The 10,853-nt window shown below is 46.8% G+C and overlaps 1 protein-coding gene across 1 annotated transcript in view; it reads right to left on the bottom strand.

Moving 5' to 3' along the window:
* The window catches only part of TASOR2 (transcription activation suppressor family member 2), a 57,524-nt gene that overhangs the window by 17,213 nt on the left and 29,458 nt on the right, over positions 1 to 10,853 (bottom strand). Inside the window, exons 6-11 of the mRNA XM_033161738.1 lie at positions 10,698 to 10,801; positions 8,449 to 8,521; positions 8,259 to 8,333; positions 6,398 to 7,192; positions 2,669 to 2,845; positions 353 to 1,244 (exon numbers count right to left, since the gene is read on the bottom strand). Of these exons, the coding sequence (XP_033017629.1) occupies positions 353 to 1,244; positions 2,669 to 2,845; positions 6,398 to 7,192; positions 8,259 to 8,333; positions 8,449 to 8,521; positions 10,698 to 10,801 (2,116 nt within the window). The remainder of the gene's footprint in view (positions 1 to 352; positions 1,245 to 2,668; positions 2,846 to 6,397; positions 7,193 to 8,258; positions 8,334 to 8,448; positions 8,522 to 10,697; positions 10,802 to 10,853) is intronic.

Raw genomic sequence — 10,853 nt, 5'->3', positions numbered from 1 at the left:
CCCTAAGTGGGGAAGACTTCAAATCACCTTGCAAGGCACTGCCAGAACAATTTCCCCCTCCACTTTGCCGGGGCTTTCGACCCAAATCCCTTCCTGAATCTGAACAGGAATCCCTGCTTATCAGCTGATTAACAAGGGTTAAATCCTGTGTTGGCTATTCATGTCTGTTCCAAGCAGGGAACAGAGGCATGCATCCAAATGCCAAACTGAGGATTTAACGCCATCTCCCTGCCCGTCAGATGATGTCGGAAGTGTACCCCTGGTGTACTGTATCCTGTCTGCCCTTCTCAACACACTCAGCTTGAATGCATTTCATACAATGAGTATCTTTCCAAAGCTGGGAATTACTTACCCGTGTAAAGCTCGAATTACCGTTCTCTCTAAGCAATTATTGGTGTATTTGCTATCTAAGTTGGGTGGGTATTCCGCCTCCCACTGGAAAGTCACTTTGACAGTTTTGTCACAAAAGGTCACTTTATGGGACTTGGAGAAGTCTTCCTTCAACCTTGCGGCCATGATGGCAGAGCGCGTGAACGGCACGTAGCTCAACTGCTTGTGCGGGTGGCAAATACTCTGCTGGTGCCGGAAAGGCATGACTTTCCCAACTAAAGGCCCCAGCCTGGCATTCTTCACACCGTTTTTGGCGCCGTGAGGACCCGGGGCCCCCTTCTTGCAAGATTCAGACACCGGGGAGGCGTACGAGTGCTCGGAAGAAATCAAGGAGGGAATGCTCGAATCCGAAAGATAACCCATCTCCCTTGGAGGTGTCGCCGGGGGAGGAGCCGAACTGGGCTTCGCAGCCCCCCTTTTGCTGGAACCCACGCGGTCTCTTTCAAGAGAGCTGGAAGGAGACTCTCTGCCCCCAACACTTTGCTCAGGAGACAAATCAGACTCTGGGCCCGTCTTGCCAGAGAGGGAAGCCGTTTTCAGCTTCTTTGTCACTCTGTGATATTCATGATCCGAAGATTTGTCCGAATGTTTCCCTTTGTGCACGCGGCGGCGCTCCCGGGAGGGGCTGGGGGGCAAGGAGGCTCCGCTGCTGTTGCTGAGCAGCGGGGAGTTGGAGCTCAGCGCCAGGTCGGCCAACATGTTCAGGGCGTGGGAGTCGCAGTTGTCCACTTTGGGAGATGGGCAAGCATCCTGGGCCAGGCTTCTCTCGCTCGAAGGATCGTTCTCATTGCCAGTCTCCCCCTGGTTTGCCGGAGGGATTTCGTCCTCCCGCTGATGGGAACCTTTCCTCCTCGCTGCGTAAGAAAAGGAGCAAGTTTCAGAGCGGGCTGCTAACTCAGTTCCACCCTTACGAAAAAGCACCATTAAAGGCTAGTGGTTTTTTGAGAGCCAATATGGTGCAGCACTTGTGGTTTCATGCTAACATTCCCAATCCCTGTTCAGTCATGAAGGTTGCCAACTGACTACTTTGGGACAGTCGCTATGTCCCAACCTAACCTTCCTTGCAGGGTCATTGTAAGGACAAAGTGGCCGGGGAGGGAGAGCCTTGTATGCTGCTCTTAGGAGGAAAGGTAGGGTTTTAAAAGGCTCTCTCTCTAGCTGTTGTTATAGTTAGTTACAGATGAATTCAATTAGTTACAGATAAAGTTATACAGTTATGGGAAAAAGAAAGTACGCCCTCTTTGAGTTCTGTGGTCTTACATATGAGGACATCATAACAATGACCTGTTTCTTAGCAGGTCTTTAAATCAAGTAAATACAACCTCAGAACTCCTAAGAAACAGATTAATGTTATTATGCCATATGTAAAACCACAGAAATCAAAGACGATGTACTGTACTTTCTTTTCCCCATGACTGTAGGTACTGTATTGGCCCGAATATAAGCCACACCCAAATATAAGCCGCACCTTTAAAACTGGAGGGGGGGGAGAAAAAAAGAAAAGAAATATACCCTAATATAAGCTGCTCCCTTCCTCGCTGCTCCTGGCTGCATACTTTTGGGGTGGGGTCTGCATTACCAGCGGCCTTTCCCATTCCTCGTTCTCTCTCCCTTCCCAGCCTTGGCGTGAGAGGAAGGGGGAGTATGCACGGGGTGGGCGCCGCTTTGCCGTGCTCCTAGCGTAATGTCACAAATATAAGCCACACTTTAACTTTTCACGGTCGGAATTTGGGGGGAAAGTGCGTCTTATATTCAGGCCAATATGGTAGTTATAGAGAAATCCCGTCAAACTCAGGTAGCCATAGTCATCTGCCCTGTGTGGCTCCCTAGCCACTGACTTTACAACATCTGACCCAGCGTCTTGGTCGCTGCATGACCCGGGTCCCTTTGTTCACTGTTTTGAAGTATGGTCCACAACTGTCAATTCAGGAAGGACTAAAAGCGCCAGCCATCTTGGGCTACACTCAACTAAAAGGCAAAGGCTCTTCAGCTTCCTCCTTCACCGTGTGGCAGGACCGCTCCTGTGCCTCGGTCCACGCAAGCGCAGGAGCATAAGGTGCCACCAGGATGTGGGGGTGGGGACTTTGGAAAGAGCCGCAAAGGCATTAGAAAGCCCTTTGTCCGTGCCATGGGGAGGGTGGCGCAAAGGGAAAGAAGCATCCTTGGGGCGGAAGGGAAAACACCAGCCTCCAGCTGCTCATCCTTTCAAGGGGAAACCAAACCAAATCATCATCTTAATCCTAATTCCGATTTTGGGTTTCAAGCGCCATCCTCTTACTTTGGTTCCTCGTGCTCATCTTCTCACTCGAAACTTTTTCTGTGGTGGAGTCTTTTTTGCGTTTCGAGAGCCGGGGCTTCTTCTCTTCCACTCCAAGGCTCTCAGGAGAGGGTGCGGCCTTCACGGCAGACTCACATGGCGTTTGCTGAACAAATTCTGCAGACAAAACCTCAGCGCCTTCAAGAAAAGTAAGGTCTCTTTAGCATCAAGAAGGAATAAGGCGTAAGGAAGCGATAAAATCATTGCAGAGAGTCCTTATGATCCACATGAATGCTGGCCCAATTCAAACATTACTTGCCCCATGCTCAGACTGATGAAGAGCCCTTGCTGCTTTGCATGTGGACGACCCCCAGTTCAGACCCCAACATGCCCAGGAAGGTGGAAGGCAGATCTGCCATGGGAGGGAGGTGAATCAATGAGGTTCAGCCACTCATCTAACCTCCAATGTCAGGGGCACCCACAGAAGGGCCTCCCAGGCCCAATGTGGCTCAGATACATAGTTTGCACCCACCAGGAGCCGGGGGGCGTGGGGTTAAACATCACTGGCTTTATCCTATGGAAGTCCCTCCCAGCTGAGATCAGAAAGGCCCCCTCCCTCTTGAAATTCCAGCACCTACTGAAGACTTTTAAAAATACTCCAGCAGGCATTTTAAGTATGTTTTCTGATTTGGAGGGTGGGGGGTTAATTTTAACTGATTTACCTTAGCTTTATCTTTCGACCATTACTGTATGCCACTTAAGAGACTATCGTGTTAAGTGTTATATAAACCCCTGAAATAAATGAATGCATGCATGCATTCATGATGCAAACGGATGATCTCAGTTGCTGAGCAACTTCATGGAAAAACCGGCCATCCTTCCAGTGCCCCGGGTCTCAAGAGTGTTTAGAGCAGTGGCAGTGCACCCCTAGTCTGGAGGCCTTAAAGCAATTCTTTCTGCACCCCGGCAAAAAAACACCCCTCAACTAATTGTTGCAGCAGCAGGAAACAATAAATATATAAACAGGACTCAGTGCTGATCTGCACTGGTAAGCTGAATGGGGAGGAGGAAGCCGTGCACCTGTGTATATCAAGGGTGTGTGTGGAGTGGCCACACCCACTGCTGCTATGCAACTTCTGGAGAGTTGCCCAAGAGCTGATGCAACCCTTGGCACAAGGCTCTGCAAACTTCTGATTTCCAGCAACTGGTATTTGCTGTATTACACAGTTACTGATTCTCACTTGTGTGCATGAAAGGGTTAACCTGAGCCCCGAGCTAAAGTTACCATAGGTGGGACTCGGCACCCGCCTTTGCTTCTCCCTCAACCTCTCTCTCCCTCCCTCCCTCTTTGAAGAAGCCAGCCGCCACATGGTAAAACAGATTATTACAGCCTGCAGGTCTAAGGTAACGGAAAGACTGCATATGAAATAAATAAATAAATAAATAAATAAATAAATAAATAAATAAATAAATAAATAAATAATAAAAAGGTAAAATTCATACAATTGCTTATCTTAGATTTCCAATTTGAAAAGCCAAGCGTTTGGGATTTATTCTAGCCTAAGCATTTTGTTTAAAGGTGGATGAGAGCAAATCTAATCGAGTTTGTTGTGCTTGATTGAGGCAATCAACCACTGCACTAACTCTGCTATGGGAGGCTAAGAATCTCTTTCAAACCTCTCTCTCCAAAAGTATTCGGAGCCATGTGCTCTGACAGTGGAGACAGAACATTCCAGGAATCGAGGCAGCATGTTTCTGCAGCATGGATAACGTGCCTCCTGGTGCTGAATGGCTCTAGCAGAGTAGCTCTGTGGGGAGGCACATTGCTTTGAATTGCACCACCACCACCACCACCACCCCAAGCACTGTACTGGAATTTAAAAGTGCTCACTTCCGGCGGCGACGCAATCGCCGGGTGGTCGAGGGCTGCTTCGGGTCCGAAGCGCCCTGTCCATCCCGGGGGTCAGGAGCCCCGCTACCGCAAAGCGGGGCTCCGGTTGGGGTGCGGGAAGAGCGTCCCGCACCCTGGGCTCCCCGGCAGCGCCCGCGGAGGCTCCGAACCCTTCCCTCGCTCCCCCTGTAAAGGGGGAGTGGGGGTGAAGGGACAACCGGAGCCGGGCTTCGGGGACATGCCCCAACCGGGATGCAAATGCGGCGACAGAGCCCGCGGTGAGCGTCTAAGTTCTACCTGTGAAGAATGGAGCTAAAGGAACCCGGTGGTCGTGAGTAAAGAATTTGAGTAGAAATCGTGCTTTTGGGACGATCCGGGGGGAAGGAGAAGGGCAGCCTGCCTCCCTCCCTTCGAGCTCAAGAATCTAACCAATTTGAGTGATTACTGCTACAGAACTGGTTACAATGTATTTAAAATCGACACATGAGACTGGCAAACTTTTCTTTCGGGAAGTTAACTAGAGGAAAATATCTCCATTTAAAGTTGCGGTATTTGCGCTCCAGCTCAGGAAAATGGCGACGAACAAAGAGGGGAGTAGAAATACGACACCCACTTCCTCCTCCTCTGCCAGTATGTTGGGTTTCGTCCTTGAACTGGTATTGAACTCTGGACTAACGGATGAACAGAGACTCACTGCCTTGAAGGTGGAACTGCTTTGTAGAAAAGTCAAAGTCTTGTGTGGGGGTCTGAAATGGAACCAATTGCCCACAGAGGAGGCTTTTAAAACTTTTGACATTTTGGAAGAATGCCTTGCCAAGGAGCTGAGAGGGTTGATGCAAAGTTGGAGAGAAATGAGTGAGCTACTTCGGAGAAGAAATTCGCTTTCTGGGGGTGGCAGCCCCAAGGCGACGTCAAGATTTCTTATATCCAGTCCCCGAGGTGTGAGCTCGGGGGCCAGGGACAGAGAATTAAGGTATTTACAAGAAGAAAAGAAATGTTACAAAGAACCGAAGAAGCTGAGAGATGATGAGATGGATACCTCTGATCTCGTGGCAAGGAGAGATTTGGACTGTGCCTGGATCTGTGGACGTTTGGAGAGGGAAGCTACATGGAAGTTTAGTGCTGAAGCCACCAGGAGAAGAATAATGGACAGAGGGGGTGTGGGGTGAAGCATTAAGTAAAATTTAAGGTAGCCTGATATGGTAAACTGAAATCGGAGGGTGAATACTGTCAACAATTTTCTGTTATATTTTTTATTTGAACATGAAAGGAGATATTTCAAGTTATCATGTTATTAGCAGCAATCTTAAGGATAGAAGAGATAGATTTGATCGAATGAGTTGTGAAGATCTGTGAGGGGGAGTATAAGTAAAGTGAATTTAAGTGGATTAAGTTTATGGATTAAGAGGATTGAGATCAAGATGTAGATTAAGATAAGAAATCGATAAGAATAAATGAAGAAGAATTATGACGAGGTATTATTATGATGATGTATTTTAGTAAAATGTTGAAGATATAATTGATTGTAATTATACAACTGAATTTAATTTCTTTTTTCTTTTTTAGGAGAAATGGTTATAAAATAGATTAAGGATATAAACTCGAAGGTGAAAAGGCAGGGGAAGTCAATAGTCAAGATATGGAAATAGAATTTTTTTTTTTTTCTAGAAAGATGCAATAAGAAAACTTGACATTGTTTGTATTTGTTTTATTTGTTTTGCATTTGTTTAATTGTAGGTGTGGGTGTGGGTATATGTTGTTATAGAAAAATGCCAATAAATTCTTATAAAAAAAAAAAAGGAATTTAAAAGTGCTCACCTGCAAGAAAATCTGTATTAGGGTTAAGACAGTGCACTCACCTCTCTTCCTTCCTAGTGGGTTCTGAAGATTTTTTAATTTAAGGGTGGGTTCGTTAGAGCCGCCAGGGGATTCTGGATTTTTGGAAGTTGGTGAGGAGAGATTAAAATTTTCCTTTCTGGATTTTTTCTGCTTTCTTTCGCCCTCCTTGCTGGAAACCACCTTCAGAGGAGCAGCTTTCTCCCTTGCACTTGCCACAAGAAGCCTACTGGATTTCCTCTTGTCCTGCTGCAAAGTCCGCTCTCCCATCTCGCTGGTTTTCACATCAGCCTCTTTGCTATGTGGGGCCGGCTGCCCCGCATGCAGAGTCCTGGCCGTTTCAACTGTGCCAATGGGTTCATCGTGTGCCAAAGAGTCCAAATTCAAACCTGAAGAAGTGTCGGCCTCTTGCAAGTTGCTGCCACTGCTGCCGCTGGGAGACCGAAATCTGCCATGTAGGCAAGCGGTAGCCGTTGACATTTCCAGCGCATAGTTTTGGGGATGAGACAGATAAAACTGCAAGCGGGAGAAAGAGCTTTGGGGGCACTTTTCGGAAAGAGATTCAAGCTCAGGCTTCTTCAAGAACACATCAAAAGAGGAGAGGGGCGGATTATCGAGGCTGCTGGTGGATGGCTGCAAATTCTTCTGATCAAGCTTTGCAAACTCCTGGAGGTTCAGCTTCACCAAAGTGCTGAGTGGGTCTCCTCTGTCACCGGGATGCTTGACCGCTTCCACCAATGCATGGCGGAGCCCTGGCAGAACCAGAGCGACTTGTAAAGATCTCTCGTTTGCCCCGTGTTCGCATTTCAAATCTTTTGCTGCCAAGAAGAAACACACTATTAATACAACGTGCACCCATCAAAAGAAAAACAAGCATGCGTGTTAGCTTGCAACCTTCTGAGAGCCACATGCCTTGGGGGCAGAGGGGCAGGGACAAAAGCAAGCGGAATAAATGTGAATTTTATCTTTGTGATCCCCCCCCCCCCGCAGACACTCGCACACACCCTCTCTAGCCTAGGCAAGCAAGAACCATTATCAGAGTTCAAGGAGGCATTCCAGCCAAGCCAACACTTAGAAAGTGTGCAGAGCAGGCCTGCTGAATGATGTCTCTCAAGATCGTGTATGGCTAGGGATGAAAGACTCACGAGGGCCAATCAAAGAGGTATGGAGGGCCACATTTGGCCTCCAGGTCTGGGGTTCCCTATCCCTGGCCACATGACCAAGCAGACGTCCAATGGCTTTGCTGATCATCCAATTATAGCGCAATTGAAAACATTGCAAAGAAGGTGGAGAGAGAAGATTCTACTGCCCAATTTGGATGATCCTCCAAACCATAGTTTGGGAGACAAGCTATGGGCTGCCACTTCCCATCCCACCCATGGTTTCCTTCTGCCTCCTATTAGGTGCTAACCATGGTTTGCTAGGGCTTCCAAACTGGCAAATTACGGCTTGCATTCCCTCCCTTCCCCAGGCCAGAATCAGAAACCCGTTCCAAACTCTCTTTTTTCAATTATGGCTTAGACGGAAGCGGCAACCAGAGTTTGCATCTTTGGATGTCCCTGGAGATGCAAGGCTGTGCATACATGGGGAGGAGCCTATCAAATACAGTGGAACCTTGGTTGTTGAATGCTTTGGAAGTCAAACAATTCGGAACCCAAACGCCGACAACCCAGAAGTGAATGCTTCTGTTTTTGAACGCACCTCGGAAGTAGAATGGCTTCCGAGGCGCTTTTCTCCATTTTTAAAAAGGAATTTGCCAACCAGCAATTGCACCTCGGTTGTCGAACGTTTCAGAAATCAAAGGGGAATGGATTACGTTCGACAACCAAGGTTCCACTGTACTGCCTGAATTCAGCCTGCCAAGGCCAAGCAAAGCGATAGTACCTGTTAAACACTTAGGCCTTGGGGAAGAGATTAAAAACAAGGCATGAAGACGCGTAGATTCTCCCGGGCCAGAATCTGCAGAGAGGAGAGACAGGGAGACTGGTGAGAGCTACAAATCTGACTCTTCCATCAAAATCACAAATGGACATATTTTTTGAACCACAGCAAACTTCAGATCTTTTATTCTTACCTTTTTCCTTTACCAAGGCAGATGAGGAAAGCAAGATGAGAATCCCCCGGTCATTTAAATATTTGACAAGTGCCTACAAAGCATAGGGAAAAGGTCACCGTAGGAACACAGGAAGACACCCTTTACTGAGTCAAACCCTTTGGTACATCTAGTTCAGTAATGTCTACACCAACTGGCTGCACCTGTCCAAGGTTTCAGGCTGCAGACATTCACAGCTCTACCCAAGGATTGAACCTGACCCTGTCTGCATGCAAAACATGTGCTCAGTGACTGAGCCAAGATCCTTCCTCTTCTCAAGCTATGATCAATTTAACACCCCTTTGTAGGTGAAAACAGAATTTTGGATTGCATTAGCCTTGGTTTGATCCATCAAAACAATATACATGCTCTCAATTGTTTTAAATGTCCTTGATGTACATTTCATACAGTTCAAATTTGCGCATTTACTTTTGTTATCTCCAAAGGGTTGTTTGTTGCTTGGTTTTTAATTCTTGCAACAGCTGATTAAAGTATGGTGTGTGGCTGGTGAAGAGCAGCAGAGAACAGTGAGTTTAACAGCAAAGTGGGAATTCAAGATGGTTGGCTGCTGCAGAAAAACAGAAGTTGGAATAGATGGGATCTTCAGTCAGATCCTGCAAAGCTCTTTTACATTCAAACCAAGGTCTCCCTGAGCCAATACTGTTCCACAACAGCACTTTTTCTTAATGCTGGTGGGTGTGCTCTTATTCCATTAGAAATGTTGGGTTACAACAATTTCAAAATCAACGTTAAAAACAGTTTAAAACAAATTACAATCACAAAAGTAGGATGGAATACAGTAAAACCAACAGCAGCCCAAGACTACTTGTTCTTATTAATCTAGCATCCCTAAAATGCTGCTCAGTGTTCCAAAAACTTAACACCCATTGATGGCAGGGGGCTGGACTAGATGAGCCTTGGAGTCACTGCCAATTCTATGAACTTCTTGTAATTGCCACAACAGCCCTGCTGTTCTGAGCTTATGTGGGAGCTGACATTTCAATCGGGGCCTGCCTAGCTCAAGGTCTCAGCTCCAAAAGACCAGCTGTGTTGCAAGGGCAGCTGGGCCCTGAATAGAGCCACACCTACAGCCAGCTCTTCGTACGACTGCTGCTCTTGTTTCGTCACTATTTTAAAAGGAGCTAGAAACCTCCTGGTGCAGCCTTGTTTCACTTTCAGTACCGACAGCTGCACTTTGAAAGCAGACCTTTATTTTTATTTTACTTTCACTTTGAGCTGTGCTCCAGTGAAAAGAAAGTCGTCCTGAGGCAGAAAGATACACAAACACACGTCGCTTTTTTCGAGGGATCTGGGCAAAAGTCTGAGCCGGGAGAATTAATCCGAGCCCAGAGCTGAAAGAGGAAGTGGAAAAGAGCACTACACATTCAACTTCCTCCCTAGAGAGAGAATGATTGCCACTCTTATCATCTCGTGCCCAGGGGGGGCACTGTTTATAGCTGTGTGTGTTGTGGTGCTGGGGAGTCCAGAGGCTTTGTGAGTACCCAGGAAAGACCTCTAGGACACACTGCATCCACGTTTGAGATGTTGGGGACTCCTGCCCTAAACTATAGTTTAGCATGACCTGCAGGAGCTGGAATGATCTTTGGGGTTCACATGCTCTCCCCTCCATGGCCGCACATGGCTGGAAGGAGTTTCACTTCCACTGACCCATACCCTGTTTGTGTCATCCAGACCAGGGAGAGTGGCTTAGAACAAAATGTTTAACAAGCCAGCTTCAGAAACTACAGTTTGAAAATGGCTTGGAAGCTCAGCCCAGGAATAAGGTACTGTAGTTAAAGGAAAATGAAACCTGAAGATGCAAACTGGGGGTGGCGAAGTGGGGGGGGGGGGCTGAGTCAGAGAAGGAGACACCATGCAAGTTTTCAAGGAACAGAAAATGATCCAGAAATCTAACCCCCTTGTTCACTGCCCTGATACTTTTACAAATAGATAAATCAGCAAATTCCTAGAGTTGTGCTGCAACAGAATATTGGAAACTGCCCCAGTTTTCTGATTTGTTAATCCCTTCTCTGTGGAGCTCCCTATGCAAACTGTCTCAGTGGTTACCTCAGAATGTTAATGGGCTCCATGAAGTCCTAGGCCACAAAGGTTGTCAAAATGAAGGGATGCAAATTATACTTTGCTAGGAATGATCAGTAGATAAGGACTGGCAGACATCACTCCACAAAAGTCAGGACAGAAAACTGGTCTCCAAACCATGATGTACTTACCAGATCTTTTTCCTTCAAGCTCTCTGTTAACTGATTCACTTTGAATTCATTTTGATTTAATATTTCCACTTTGTATAATCGGGAAAAAATTCCTTGATGGCAGACTGCAGACAAGCACATTTTTATTTCAGTATTTTAGCAAAACTTCTTGATTGT

The sequence above is a fragment of the Lacerta agilis genome, chromosome 10, assembly GCF_009819535.1.
Source record: "Lacerta agilis isolate rLacAgi1 chromosome 10, rLacAgi1.pri, whole genome shotgun sequence".
NCBI classification, from domain to species: domain Eukaryota; kingdom Metazoa; phylum Chordata; class Lepidosauria; order Squamata; family Lacertidae; genus Lacerta; species Lacerta agilis.
The sequence above is the reverse complement of the archived record's forward strand: the minus strand, read 5'-3'. Positions and strand labels throughout refer to the sequence as shown.